The sequence below is a fragment of the Aotus nancymaae genome, unplaced genomic scaffold, assembly GCF_030222135.1.
Source record: "Aotus nancymaae isolate 86718 unplaced genomic scaffold, 86718_ANA_hifiasm-v0.15.2.pri h1tg000002l, whole genome shotgun sequence".
Classification (NCBI taxonomy): domain Eukaryota; kingdom Metazoa; phylum Chordata; class Mammalia; order Primates; family Aotidae; genus Aotus; species Aotus nancymaae.
In genome coordinates, this window is record NW_026988413.1 from 18,380,610 (window position 1) to 18,396,482 (window position 15,873).

The 15,873-nt window shown below is 44.2% G+C and overlaps 1 protein-coding gene across 2 annotated transcripts in view; it reads left to right on the forward strand.

The window, feature by feature from the left end:
* ZC3HAV1 (zinc finger CCCH-type containing, antiviral 1) overlaps positions 1–15,873 on the forward strand; it is a 71,508-nt gene that overhangs the window by 43,771 nt on the left and 11,864 nt on the right. For both annotated transcript variants that reach the window (XM_064372976.1, XM_064372978.1), the window contains exons 8-9: positions 8,602–8,722; positions 12,908–13,010. In XM_064372976.1, coding sequence (XP_064229046.1) covers positions 8,602–8,722; positions 12,908–13,010 — 224 coding nt within the window. The remainder of the gene's footprint in view (positions 1–8,601; positions 8,723–12,907; positions 13,011–15,873) is intronic.

Here is a 15,873-nt window from a genome sequence, read left to right on the forward strand (position 1 = left end):
ACCAAAATAAATAAATAAAATGAAATAAGATAAAAAAGAACACCATAGATAAAACGTTTGAAGGCTACGTGTTTGCCCGTGAAGTGTGGTTACAGGAAGTGGTATTTTTTTTACTTTGTACACAGTTCTTTTTCAGCAAGCATGCACTCCAATTATAATCATACATTAAAGCATATATTCATTTTTATTATTTTTTTTGAGATGGAGTTTTGCTCTCGTCACCCAGGCTGAAGTGCAATGGTGTGATCTTGGCTTACTCTAACCTCCACCTCCTGGGTTCCAGCAGTTCTTCTGCCTCAGCCTCTTGAGTAGCTGGGATTATAGGCATGCACCACCACGCCCAACTAATTTTTGTATTTCTAGTAGATGTGGGGTTTCACCATGTTGGACAGGCTTGTCTTGAACTCCTTACCTCAGGTGATCTACCCACCTCGGCCTCCCAAAGTGTTGGGATTAGAGGCCTGAGCCACTGTGCCCTGCCATAGATTAATTACTTTTAAGGAACTCCTTGAGACATGTCAGCTGTACATGCGCCATTTCTCACCATCAGAGGAGACGGTGGAACCTTGACAGAGCTTTCTATGTATAAACACATAAATGTAGAGAGACTGCTGCTTTGAGCTGGAAAAGAGAGTGAGAGTGAGAACTTAAATGACCACATGGATGATGGCATGGTTAATTATACCAGGGGATGTGTTAATTCACTCAAGCAATGAAACCACATCTGGTACAGATAGTCACTAGTATTCAATCAGAGTCTGGATTTAGATGGACTTAAAAGACTGGAACTAGAAGATTCTAGGCTGACCCATAGTGGGAGCATAGAAATAGGGATGGAAGTTTAGATAAGCAGAGCTTCTGTCCCTCTGTCTCAGTGTCCCGTCCTCCCTTCAACTCACAGGATTAAAGAGTGAGAGAAACAGACCTTAAAGTAGGTGATGAAATCAGAGTGATGAGAAACAGAAAATGAAAGCAAGAGATTCAAATGAAGCCAAAGATAATGCAGGGGCCAGGGGAGTGGATCACCTGAAGTCAGGAGTTCGAGACCAGCCTGGCCAACACGGTGAAACCCCATTTTTCCTAAAAATACAAAAATTAGCCAAGCTAGGTGGCGGGCGCCTGTAATCCCAGCTACTCGGGAGGCGGAGGCAGGAGAATCACTTGAACCTGGAGGCAGAGGTTGCAGTGAACTGAGATCACACCGTTGCGCTCCAGCCTGGGAGACAGAGCGAGATTCTGTCTCAAAAAAATGAAAGAAAGAAAAGAGAGGATAATGCAGGGACAAAGAAATGGCAGTGTGAGGTTCTACATATTTAGGTTGGTGCAAAATTACTTTTTGTCCTGTGGTAATTACTTTTAATGGCAAAAACAGTGATTACTTTCGCACTGAACTAATAGTTACACGTCAGTGGGCTATCTGTTTGGCTCCGAGCTGCCTAACTGCCAAAGCAAACAAAATACTTGGGAGAGGCACGGCTTTTTTATGTTAATGAGGCCTGGGAAAAACACCTCCTAGAGTGGGCCACATAGCAGGGACCCTGTGTGCTGTGGTGAGGTCCTCAACATCGACAGCCCTACCGTGAATTCAGCAGCATGGTGGTTTCCAAACTGTTTTAGCAGCAGATACGTTTTATCATACCATCTTTCCAAGACCCTAAACAAGCCAACTAGAGTACAGCAGGGCTGCCCCGGTGGAATAGGATGCGGACTCAGAGCCTTCTCCTGGTCCCCTCCTTGTTACTGTCCTCTCTCCTGTGGTGGCCCATGTGACATCTCTGTGGAACAGAGTTCTGCCGAAACTCCCATGTGTGAAAACGCCTATGATGTTAAACTTGGCACAGATTCTTTTTATGCTCAAGCCAAGGATGAGGTCAATTGAGCGATTCTCTTGGCACCCATGGAAATAAAATTATAAACCCAAATTAATTAGCCTTAGTTAAAATAAAAATAAGCTATAGGTCTCGATGATTTTTATGTCAAATATTTGGAAATTTTCAGTAAGATACAAAGAAAGGAGGGTTGGCAAACATTTGCATTCTAGTGACATCAAGGTTCCAGGAGACTGGGTGTGGTGGCTCACGCCTGTAATCCCGGAACTTTGGGAGGCCAAGGCGGGTGGATCACCTGAGGTCAGGAGTTCAAGACCAGCCTGGCCAACGTGGTGAAACCTCATCTCTATTAAAAATACAGCAAGGCTGAGTGCAGTGGCTCACACCTGTAATCACAGCACTTCGGGAGGCCAAGGCGGACAGATCATGAGGTCAGGATATCGAGACCATCCTGGCCATGGTGAAACCCCATTTCTACTAAAAAATACAAAAAATTATCTGGGTGTGGTGGTGCACACCTGTTGTCCCAGCTACTCAGGAGGCTGAGGCAGGGAAATCACTTGAATCCGGGAGACGGAGGTTGCAGTGAGCTGAGATCGTGCCACTGCACTCCAGCCTGGCGAAAGAGCAAGACTCCATCTCAAAAAAAATACAACAACAACAAAAAATTAGCCAGGCATGGTGGTGCGCACCTGTAATCCCAGCCACTCGAGAGGCTGAGGCAGGAGAACTGCTTGAAACCAGGAGGTAGGGGTTGTAGTGAGCCAAGATTGTGTCACGGCACTCCAGCCTGGGCTACAGAGCAAGACTCAAAAAAAAAAAAAAAAAAGGGTTCCAGGAACCAGAAAGAGCTATCAGGGGAAGAGATTGTATTTAAATTTATACAAGTTCAATCATGTTCCCTAATAAAACATCAAGAAACTTCCTGAGCTTTTTTTTTTTTGAGACAGAATTTGACTTTTGTTGCCCAGGCTGGAGTGCAATGGTGCAATCTCTGCTCACCGAAACCTCCGCCTCCTGAGTTCAAGCAATTCTCCTGCCTCAGCCTCCTGAGTAGCTGGGATTACAGGTGCCTGCCACCATGCCTGGCTAATTTTTTGTACTTTTAGTAGAGACGGGGTTTCACCATGTTTGCCAGGCTGGTCTTGAACTCGTGACCTCAGGTGATCCCCCCCTGCCTTGACTTCCCAAAGTGCTGGAATTACAGGTGTGAACCACCACACCTAGCCCTTCCTGAGCTTTTTAAATACAAAGTTCTCTCTGGGACATTCAGTCTGTGTTAGCTGTTTATTTATTTTAATTTTTGTGTTCTGGATTCCCATGAAAACTGTAGAGTTTTTAGAATGTAATACTCAATCTGCAAACACATGAATGTTGTATTCATTAAATGTGACATGTGTTTGTCGGACGTTCACTGAAGATGTGAATGAACTCTTACTGTCTTATACTAATAAGACCCATCATTATATAAATTGAGTTCGCTCTAGTTAAAAAAAAAAAAGGGGCCGGGCGCGGTGGCTCACGCCTGTAATCCCAGCACTTTGGGAGGCCGAGGCGGGTGGATCACGAGGTCAAGCGATCGAGACCATCCTGGTCAACATGGTGAAACCCCGTTTCTACTAAACATACAAAAAAATTAGCTGGGCATGGTGGCGCGTGCCTGTAATCCCAGCTACTCAGGAGGCTGAGGCAGGAGAATTGCCTGAACCCAGGAGGCGGAGGTTGCAGTGAGCCGAGATCGCGCCATTGCACTCCAGCCTGGGTAACAAGAGCGAAACTCCGTCTCAAAAAAAAAAAAAAAAAAAAGGAAAAATCAGGCCCTGGGTTTACTATTTTCCTTGTGGTCAATCCAAATAAAATTAAAATGATGTTTCCAGGAGATTCGAACCCCACATATTAGGAGCACATAGTAGACCCCACATATTAGGGGCACGTAGTAGAACCCCACGTATTAGGGGCACGTAGTAGAACCCCACGTATTAGGGGCACGTAGTAGAACCCCACGTATTAGGGGCACGTAGTAGAACCCCACGTATTAGGGTCACATAGTAGACCCCACATATTAGGACCCTGGTTTCTTTCATGTGTCAATGCATTATGGTCCAAGTTTGCAGCTGTTTGGTGACCTGACTTGAGCCAGTGTACAGGTTAGAATATTTAGAGAAAAGAATGGACTGTGTGCTTTCAGACAGTGCCCCACAGCTTTTATTTCTTGTAACTGAATTTTGAATAAGTCAGGCAATTTAGAGTTCTGGGTTGGCGTCTCTCTAATAAGAACTTGAAGTGTAGAAACTTTTGCCAACAGAGTAGGTACAAATGCTTTGATGATGAGCTCTCTCTGGGAGGTAAAATAGATACCCTTTTATGGAAATTGATATGCTTAACCAGGACTCGTACCTACATAGATGGTGGACAGGGAGAGGGTGTGGTATTAGGAGAAGTGATGATTGAATAGCTGGGCATTTGGGCAGCAATGGTGTAGGGCAGAGTGATAGCAGGACTGACCGAAGGCAAAGCCTGATAGTTACTGGATGTGCATCAGGTAGGGTGTGCAGATTCGGGTCCTCGAAGATGTTTACTAGCAAAGTAGCTAAGCTTAGCAGCTGTGGAAGCTGGTGTTGAGGACCAGCAGGAGGCTATGGCCTGAGAGACCCTCTCAGAGCAAAGACAAGCCACAACTCTAGAAAGCCAAGGTCGAGGCAATCATTGACACACACAGGACAAAAGCCAAGGCCTGTTTACTGCAACTGAGACATAAATTCAAGTCTTGTGGGGAATAAGTAATTGACAGCTATATGATTCATTCATTTATTCAGACCTGGAGTCCAGTACTATACTCTAGGACACATTATGGCTGTTAAATTAATGGTAGCTAAAAGGTCTAATGAGACATCTCGCAAGGCTGTCACTACCTGTCACTTAAGAGTATGGGACAACTGTAGTTTAGGATTGCCAAAGAACTGGGGTCACCTCAGCACAGATAAGACTTTCAGATACCACAGAAAAGACTGATCCTTACAAGAATAGCTTAAGATACCTTTAAAATAGAAACACCTGGTAATTGACCCAGACAGCACACAGGTACAAGAGAGGGACTTTGAGAGTTGCTTCTCGACCAGCAGTCAGTCACGTGACCTCTTGACCTTAACATTCCCATGGCATGGGCATGCTCCCGCTGTCCTTTTAGTCTTCCAATAGCGAGGCTTGAATGAACCAGCCTATACAGCAAACAGTGCCTGAGATTCATCTCTGATGTGGACTAAACCAAGAAGAAATGTTACCTTGAGGACCGCGCCACCTATCAGGCTTCATGAATATGACAAGTACAGTGTGGGGGCAAGGCTAGAGAAGGCCGGAGTGGAGCCGTGCTAGGCTGTGCCGATGCTCAGACGCCGAGTTAGTGGCTCTATGCTGTCCAGTGTGACAGCCACTTACCACATGTGGCAATTTCATTTTAAACTTTAATTAAACATGTAAAACATTAAGAAACAAGTTCCATGGTCACTGTAGTCACATTTTCAGTGCTCTGTAGCCATGTATATATAGCTTGGCTACTGAAGGGGTTAAAAATTTGCCACTCTGGCATATTGACTATTTTGAGTTAAAAGCACTTGAAAAACAGCAGGTACAAGACGATCAATCTGACTTTCTGTTACTTAAAAGCTGGAAATGAAATTCCCATTTATTAATTTGAATATTAAAAGTACTGGAAGGGGCCAGGTGCAGTGGCTCATGCCCGTAATCCCAGCACTTTGGGAGCCTTAGGTGGGCGGATCACTTGAGGTCAGGAGTTCGAGACCAGCCTGGCCAACATGGCGAAACCCCATCTCTACTAAAAATACAAAAATCAGCCTGGCATGGTGGTGGGCGCCTGTAATCCCAGCTACTTGGGAGGCTGAGGCAGGAGAATTGCTTGAACCTGGGAGACGGAGGTTGCAGTGAGCTAAGATTGCACCACTACACTCCAGCTTGGGTGACAGAGTGAGACTCACTGTCTCAAAAAAAAGAAAGATGTCCTCCCTATACCAGAATGAAAGTAGCATTCTTATCATCAAGGACAGGTAACCTGTGTAAACAAACCCTATTACACAAGTCTTTATCCTCCTGGACACTTCTCCACTCAATTAACTTCCCTATCCCAAGCCTCTTTGCCTCATCCCATTTTTATAATTTATGACTCTTTGTCTAATTCAGTACAAGGGTTCATCTCTAACCGCAGCTTTAGTCTTCACTTTCTTAGGAAGGCTTCTGTGCCACATAAAACTTGTATTAAATAAATGCGATGCTGTTATCCTGTTGGCCTGTCTTTTTGTGTATAAATTTGTGGAGTACAAATGTAATTTTGTTACAGGCATAGATTACCTGGTAGTAAAGTAAGGGCTTTTAGGGTATCCATCACCTGAATAATATACATTGTACCCATTAAGTAATCTACTCCCAATCCAACATGCCCTATCCTTCTGAGTCTCCATTGCTTGTCATTCCTATTGTGGTCTTATATCAATTTAATGCTCAGGTCCCCCCAAAACACTGTAAATGGGTGGAGGTGAAATTTTGCTTTCCCAGCTGAGCGCAGTAGCTCATGCCTGTAATCCCAGCACTTTGAAAGACTGAGGCAGGTGGATCACCTGAGGTCAGGAGTTTGAGACCAGCCTGATCAATATAGTGAAACCCCCATCTCTACTAAAAATACAAAAATTAGCTGGGCTGTGGTGACGTACGCCTATAATCCCAGCTATTCAGGAGGCTGACGTCGGAGAATACCTTGAACCCAGGAGGTGGAGGTTGCAATGAGCCGAGATTGTGCCACTGCACTGCAGCCTGGGCAACAGGGGGATACCCTGTCAAAAAGAAAAGAAAAAAGAAAAGGAAAGGAGACCCTGAGAGAGAGAGAGAGAGAAAGGAGATCCTGTAAGAGAAAGAAAGAAAGAGGGAGACCGTGTCAAAAAAAAAAAAAAAAAAAAAGGAAAAGAAAGAAAGGAAGAAAGAAAGAAAAGAAATTTTGCCTCTCCCACATACATATCATATAGGACAGCACAGAGAACATTTTCATCACCACAGAATGTTCTAGCGAACAGCATTGGTCTAGACCCTGGAGCCTTCCTAGTCAAAGTGAGGTCCACGGACCAGAAGCATCAGCTCAGCATCACGAAGGAGCTGGCTGAAGTATAGAATCTAAATCGTCCCCCACTTTCCCCGGAATCATATCTGCACTTGATCCCTGGGGATCAACACCACAACTTTGTGTGTCAAAGTTCGAAAGTCTCTGCCTTTTAAGCCTGGAACAGGGTGGGTTCTACAGAGCTGAGCAGGCAGTGGATGGATACAGGACTTCAGCCATAGGGATGGGAAATTGGGAAGTGATTCAGCTAGTGGTCAAACCAGGGGATACCAAGGTACCAGAGCTGCTCCACCCGTCCCGCATTATGCCAGAGGTGTTTTGCCCACTTGGGCCAGAGGAAGGCATATGGTTTACCAGGCATCATCAAGTCATGGCAGCAATCTCTTTTACAATCATCCTGATAAATACCATCCACAAAGCTATGGCAACAGGCGTCTTCACGATATGACTTAGTCGTTGGCTGCTGTCGGTTAGAACATTCTACTAAAGTTGGCGTCCTTGTCCCTTCCACCCTTTGTACTGGTTCTCCCTCCTGAAACACATTCAAGATGATTTCCACTTTGCCCTGCAAATATTTGAACACTGCTTTCTGCTCTAACCATGCTCCACTCCGGATAAAGAGACCCAGCTCAGGCTTTTCTCTGTCCAGGACGTTTTTCTTGGACACTTTCATTCTGTTGCCCTCCCCTTACGTTCAGCAGGCATTTCCATTAGGGAAGGGTAAGGGGCATGAGTCTAGCCGAAAGCCGAAGAGTCTGGAATGTCATAATAAAAAAGGAACCGTGGGCCCCTCCCCACCATGGCTGCCTGTAAAATTTTGCTGTCATTAACTCCTTTGTTCTAGATCACAGGAAACAAGTGTCTCTTCACCATTAAATACTGAGAACCCCTCCTGCTAGGAGCACACATCTAGTTTGCCCTGGTCGGCCACCCTGCGCCCTTGCTAAAATCAGCTCATTTCCCTCGTACCTATCCATTCTGATATTTGCATGCTTTATCATATGCTTTGAGATTATAGGTTTACATTTTGGGGTGATGCCTCATCCCTTTCCTTATTGGTCCAGTCAGTGGCCAATCCAAGTGCATTTTCAGTGCAGTAGGCTGGCAGGAGACTTTGGCAGTTTTGTTTACTTACTCTGGTTCAGGGCAGAGGAGAGGTTATTTATATTTGAACACCGCTTCTACTGGAGTTTAGATGAGGAGCAGACGATCTTTCTTCACTTCACGACGGCTGTAAACCGTGCATGGCTAGACTAGCCCGCGATGTTCTATTTCATGCAAAAGTCAGTGTCAGATTCTGCTAGATGACAGATGCTGACGTGGCATCACAAAAAGGCAGATACAAGTTGCTCTGTACATTTGGCTCGTATTTTATGGAAGGTTGTAAAAGATATTACAAAAAGCTACAGTTTTCTGGCATCCCGCAAGCATGTAGTCAGTTTCTGCAGGATAGACTGCTGTCTCTTAGGTATAATAATAGAGAAGACCACAGAAGTTTGTGACATAGCCCTGTGCTGGACGTTCTTACAATCTGGTTTGGGAAGCAGAATGCACTCCTGTTCATATTCCATTGCTAAAATGAAATCCTATAACAGTAGAGATTTCCTAAAAACTCCTGAACTCTTTACCTTTTATTTTTTTTCAATTTAGAAAGACAATCAGAAGAGTTCAAGCATCGACTCTTCATACCTGGAGGCTTTCTATCAATCCTGTCCGAGGGGAGTTGTGCCATTTCAGGCTGGCTCACGGAACTATGAGCTGAGTTTTCAAGGTAAGTTTCTGTGTTTGGCAGTGTTGTGTGTCATTGAAAGCCACCTGCAGTGTACACATGGGAGTGGGAACAGAGTGGGTATGTATTGCTAAGGCCAAGGTCAGGGTCAAGATTTAGCAAGGTGGTAGAGTGCAAGCCAGTGGCCATCAGAAGACCTGTGTTCTAGAGCTCTGGCTCTGACAAACACTTGCTCTACCACCCTGGGAGGGGCACCCACTTCTCTCAACGGCAAAATCAGGGGCTCAAACTAAGTTGTCTTGGTGGTACTTCTAGCTCTGCCATGCTGTTTCTGATTCTGGGTGGGCAGCTGCCCAGGCAGAGGCAAAATTTCAGGTGCTGGTGACTACGGTGACTACGTGGGCTTTTGAGCACCTTCAGAGTTTTAGAAACTTGCTGTTTCTTTTAGGCTTTATCATCCAGGTCAGTGGCTTCATCATCACATTGATTAAAGTACTTTGCCTTCTACCATGTTTATTGGAGCTACTGTAGAAAGGTCTTCTGGTGAGCTGCCGCCAATCTACCTGCTGTGTTTAGTTAGGTATCAGGGCAGGAACTGCCCTCTTTCTGAAGGTACTGTCCCATCAGGCACACCCTAGGATACTCCCTGCACATAATCAGGGACTTGCAGGTGCTTTAGAAGAGGTAAAGGAGTCTTTCTAAGGTCCCAGAATTCCCAGATGGTACCTGCAGTTGGGTCATGTATCACTTAGTGTGCATTAGGTGATATAGCTTTTACAAGGACCATTATACCAAGTATTTGGGAAAACAGCCTGGCAGTGCCAGTGCCATTAACATTTGCTAATATGCTTGTCTTTTCATTCCCCCAGGAACCTTTCTTAGGAAATAATTCAGTAGAAGAAGGGGGAAGAAAGCTATAGGCATAAAGTAAGGTGCTTGTTAACCAGCATGGTGTGACCAACAGAATGGTAGACAAATACCAGTGCCCACAGTACTAAAAGCGGACTGGTCTGTGCACCAGTACAGCGGTGACTACATAAATCAGGGTACTAAATTTGAGTGGCATATTTGGCACTTGTTAAAGATTTTGATGATGAAAACTAGCTAGGAAAAGCAAAATTTGATATTGTTAAATGAAAAAGGCAGAACGCTCTTTTTTTTTTCTTTTTTGAGATGGAGTCTCCCACTGTCGCCTGGGGCTAGAGTGCAGTGGCACAATCTTGGCTCACTGTAACCTCCGCCTCCCAGGTTCTCAGGTTGAAGCGATTCTCCTTGGCTCAACCACCCGAGTCACCATGTCTGGCTAATAGTAGAGGTGGGGTTTCACTATGTTGGCCGGGCTTGTCTGGAACTCATGACCTCGTGATCTGCCTTCCTTGGCTTCCCAAAGTGCTGGGATTACAGGCATGAGCCATAGCACCTGGCTTTTTTTTTTTTTTTTTTGAGACAGGGTCCCACTCTGTCACTTGGGTGCCATTATGGCCCACTGCAGCTTCAACCTCCCCAGCTCAAGAGATCCTCTCACCTCTGCCTCCCAACTAACTGGGACTACAGGTGTATGCCACTATGCCCAGCTAATTTTTAAATTTTTTGTGGAGACATGGCTCTTACTACGTTGCCCAGGCAGATCTTGAACTCCTGAGCTCAAGCGATCTTCCCACCTCAACCTCCCAAAATGCTGGGATTACAGGCATGAGCCACGGTGCTCAGCCAGAACCCCAAATTTATGTTTCTGCATTTTTCTGTTTATATTTAAAATAGAAAAGTTTTTTTAAAAAAAATCAATGTGCATGATAATTGCAGCAATGCATGCATGTGGGCCAAGACTGGAAGATAATAGTGAAAAATTAAAATCTCTTCAATTGGGTGGTAGAATTAAAAATGACTTAAATTCTGCCAGGCGTGGTGGCTCACGCCTGTAATCCTAGCACTTTAGGAGGCCGAGGTAGGTGGATCACCTGAAGTCAGGAGTTCAAGACCAGCCTGGCCATCATGGTGAAACCCCATCTTTGTAAAATAAAAAAAAAAATAAAAAAAATATAAAAAACAAAAAAATGACTTAAATTCTAAAGAAATTCTTAGGTGATATTATATTGTTTTTACGGTAAAAGAGTGGTGCAGAGATGAGAGCCAGTAGGCTTTGTTCCTGATCTAGAGCAATTTGTCCAGCTACTTCTGTTTGTTTGGTTCATAGAAACCGGTTCAGAGCAGTTTGTAGTGTTCCGTTTGGCTTTTTCCCTCCTTCCCTTCCTCCCTTCCTTTCCTTCCTCCTTTCCTTCCTTCCTTCCTTCCTCCTTTCCTTTCCTTCCCTTCCTTTCCTTCCTTCCTTCCTTCTTTCCTTCCCTTCCTTTTCTTCCTCCCTCCCTCTCTCCCTCTTTCTTTTCTTTTCTTTCTTTCTTTCCTGTTTCTTTCTCTTTCTCTCTTTCTTTCTTTCCCTCTCTCTCTTTCTTTCTGTCTCTCTTTCTTTTCTTTTCTGCTCACACAACTCCCGCCTCCCAGGTTCAAGAGATTCTCCTGCCTCAGCCTCCCAAGTAGCTGGGATTACAGGCATGCACCACCACGCATGACTAATTTTGTATTTTTAGTAGAGATGGGGTTTCTCCATGTTGGTCAGGCTGGTCTCAAGTCCCTGACCTCAGATGATCTGCCCGCCTTGGCCTCCCAAAGTTCTGGGATTACAGGTGTGAGCCACCGCACCCGGCCATGGCTTTTTCTATTTCTTAACTAGATTGCAAGTGTATTCTGTCATGCATTAAGCTAGTATCTGAGTGCCAGCTGTGTACTGGCCACTGCTGTAGGGGCTGGATACAGTGATGAGGTTGCTCTTCCAGCCTAAATTCAAGAGGGTGGTGAGAGGCAATGATCGGGTAAACAAGTCAGGCCATTTCAGAAAGCAGTAACAGTTACTGAGAAAATGAACAGTGCCAGGAAGCAACCAGAGAATGGAGGAGTCAGTGGGACAGCACTTACTTTTATAGAGCAGCCTCTGCCTGGGGGAAGGAGGGCGCTCCAGGAGAAGGAAGAACGAAGGCCAGGGCTGGAAGGTACAGACCAGCTTGAAGTTTCACAGAAGAGGTAGATAGTCTGTAAGAGATGAGAGCAGAGATAGAAACTTGGCTGTTTTATTAGACAGAAGCCCTGGGAAGACTTTGAGCAGTGTTGTGGCATGATCCGATTTGCTTTTTTTGTGGTTTATGTTTGTTCTGTATTTTAAGTGTGCAGTTGGATGAGTATTGACAAATGCATGTAACTGCCATCCTAAGCAGGATATAGAACATTTCCATCAATCCCAAAAGTTTCTTCCTGTCTCTGCAATCGGTCTCCCCAGCCACACCACACACACCTGCTGTATTCTCCTCACAGACTATTGCTGATGGCTTTCTGTCCCTATAAATTAGTTTGACCTGTTCTAGAACTTCATATTAATCAATGCTTACAGTAGGCACATTGCGTGTGGCTGACGTCTTACACTCCGAATAATGTTTTTTAGATTTATCCACGTCGTTCTTCCCCTTTCATTACTGAGTCACATCCATTGTAAGGCTATTCCATAGTTTATTCTTTTACCAGCTGATGGACGTTTAGTTATTTCTGCTTTTTGGTTATCATAATAATGTGGCTGTGAACATTCATATGCATGCCTTTGTGTGGATATAGCTTTTCATTTCTCTTGGGTAAATACCCAGGCATGGTATTGCTAAATCATATAGGAGTCCATGTTTAACCGTATAAGAAACCACCAAACTGTTTTCCGACATGGTGGTTCCATTTTACACTCTCACTAACAATGGATTATGATTTACTTTTGAAAGGGATCACTCTGGTTGCAGTTTGGACCGAGGTTTACAACATGAATTGAAAATGGTATTTCACACCTGATGTAGAAAAAAACCCTCGAAGACAGCTACCAGATTCCAGCCCATAATCACTGATACGCGGTGCAGGGAAGCTTGCAAGGGTGGTGTCTTGCTATTTGGCTCCCCCAGCTCTCCTCCTTTACCATCCAACTTGAATTTAAAGATTAGATTAATTCGTGAATATTCATTTACTCCTTTGCTTCCTGAGCCTTCTACTAATGGCAGTGAAGGATACAAGTCTTTTACTGTGAGCAATTCTCACAGGTCAGTCTTGAATGTTTGCTGTGTAAATAGCCTCTGCAAAATAACAAGAAGTCATTTTCTAGGACTGATCTTGATTCTCACTGCTTTTATGTTTTTCTGTCCAAAGGGATGGTTCAGACAAACGTAGCTTCCAAAACTCAAAAGGATGTCATCAGAAGACCAAAATTTGTGTCTCTGTGGGATGTGGAGCAGATGAAAAGAGGACCAGAGTAAGTGTTCTGAAGCAGCTGTTTGCTGATGTGTGCTTGAGATGCTTGTCCTGGGCTCATGGAGTCACTCGTGAATCTGGAGCCTATTTTTCTGAAAAGTTCCAGCTTGCATTACTCTGCAGTTTCCATTTGCATTATCCGTGAGTAAGATGCTTGTTAAGCAGCATGGTGTGATTGAAAAGGATATAGATCCGAAAGCAAATTTTCTTTCTAACTTACAGGGGAGTCTGAGCAAGTCTCTTAACTACTCTGGGCTTTAGCTTCTCCTGCTGTGAAAAGCTGGATTGATGCGGTGCGCCTGAGGAATTATCATGTGCACTGGGTTTTTGTTTTGCTGTGGATTCTTTTTTTTAAGAAATGGTGTATCACTTTGTTGCCCAGTCTGGTCTCCAACTCCCAAGCTCAAGTGATCCTCCTACCTCAGCCTTCCAAAGTGCTGGGATTGCAGACATGAGCCACCGTGACTGGCTTTGCTGTGGATTCTTTTGTATGTCTTCTTTAGTTTTGCTACACGATTTACAGAGAATGAGAGGCAGAGAAAGATAGGAAAAAGGGGTGCGGTAGCTGTCAGAGCAAGGGCTTCAGAGAGAGATAACGCTGATCGAAGGGATTTTAAAGGAGATGCTGTGGAGGCTTCGTTGTAACTCTACTGTGAATTGCTCAGTAAACTCTACATTGTTCGTGAACATTTTTGGAGTTGGATTTTTTTTTTTTCTGGGTGATGTGTGAGTATATAAACCAGGCTTCAAGGCAAGTATAAAATCAAGGTGTTCTAACTAGGTTCTTTTGGTTGTAAGAATTCAAGCTATTTGATGAAAAAGGGAACTTACTGAAAAGATAAATAACTTTAAGGTCATATGGAAAACAACTCGCAAGAATCTAAGAATGGAAACTGAGCTGTATCGGGGCCTCAGGAAGGGGAGTTGCTTCCAATTCTGCTTTAGAACTGGAGCAGCCGAGAGTCAAAGATCCTTTCTGGGTACCAGGTTAACAGCCTGGACTCTGGATTTAGCTGACCTAAGTTCAGATTCCACCCTGCCACCCATTAGCTGTGTGGATTTGGACAAATGAATGACTGTATATCCTCATCTCTAAAATGGGTTTAATAATAATACCTTCCTCATGGTTGCTTGGGTAACATATTCCAAACACTCATCAGGTGTTTGGTAAATGCTAACTGCTCTGGTTATTATTATTTTTATTCCCCTGCTTTTAAAAGACTTAGTAACTATATATTTAATGAAGTTGACTTAATTCTAATTCATAATCCCAACCTGCATATCCCTCCAGCCTTATCTTCTGCCACTAACTGCCTAATTTTCTCTGAATTTCTCAAGTTGATTTCCCAAGAATTAGAATCTGATTGGTGTAGCTATCTAAAATCCCTTCCAGTTATTTATTTATTTATTTATTTAAGACAGAGTCTCATTCTGTTGCCCAGGTTGGAGTGCAGTGGCACAGTCTTGGCTCACTGCAACCTCTGTCTCCCAGTTGAAGTGATTCTCATGCCTCAGCCTCCCTAGTAGCTGGGACTATAGGTGCATGCTACTACACCCAGCTAATTTTTGTATTTTTGGTAGAGATGGGGTTTCACCATGAGGGCCAGGCTGATCTCCAACTCTTGACCTCAGGTGATATGCCCGCCTTGACCTCCCAAAGTGTTGGGGTGACAGGCGTCAGCCACTGCACCTGGCCCCTTCCCCTTACTTATTACTAAATTAATAAAGTAAGAAGAATATTTCAGGGTGTAGGGGAGAGAGGAGTAAAGCCCATGCCCTCCCAGAGCTTGTATTCTGGTGGATGAGGCAGTAACTATGTCAGTTCCTGACAAGTGTTAGGAGGGGGAAAAGGCAGAGTAGGAGGATTGGGAGAGGCTGTTCACATTCAGCTGATGAATGAGATCATCAGAGCTGCTTTTCATTCATTAGAATGGTTCTGGCAGGATATCTTCACAGAAGTGCATTTGAACTGTATTGCCTTAAAGCAACAAAATTGTCTGGTTTTTTTTTTTTTTAAAACAAGGTCCAGTAATTTTTTAACAATTCAGATACTCCCAGTTAGTCTCAACTAGTGAGACCATACTTTATAGCTCTTCTGGACAGCAGGAACTATGGAAAGTGTAGAGACCTTGACTCCAAACTGGATGGTTCTTTCTGTGCACATATATTTCTAGGGGAAAAAATTGGTTTGTGGCATTTCCAGAAAGCTTCTGTAGTTAGCCATTGTCAGTCTCAATGGCTTCCATATGTCAGAGTTGCTTCCTGCTTTTCCATTTGCTCTTCCCCTCTCCAGGAATACTCTTTCCCATCATTCACATGAAGCCAGCATGCCTCATGATTTAGCCGGAATGGCACTTTCCCATTCTAACATTCCTTGTGACTCTCCTCCAATTCTCCTGTGCCCTCCAGGAACACTGGAGATTCCATTATAGTTGTTAACCCCCTTCTACCTTGTAATACAGTTATTCGTGTAAATGTCATCTCGAGCATGAGCACAACCTTCCCTCCTCCTCCCTTCTCCCTCTCTCTCCACCAACCCCAATTATCAGCTCCTCAGAGCTCTTGAAATATTTTGGTGTTTTTTTTTTTTTTGGTTGCTGGGGTGCAATGGCACGATCACAGCTCACTGCAGCCTCAACCTCCCGGGCTCAGGTGATCCTCCCACTGCAGCCACCTGAGTAACTAGGACTGTGGATGTACACTACCACACCTGGCTAATTTTTATATATTTTTTAATAGAGACACGGTTTCGCCATGTTGCCCAGGCTGTCTTAGAATATTTTGCATAATGCATGGTATATAGTGATAATAAACAGCCACATGAGTAAAAAAATAAAATAAATTGAGGAAAACGTGTTAGTGGG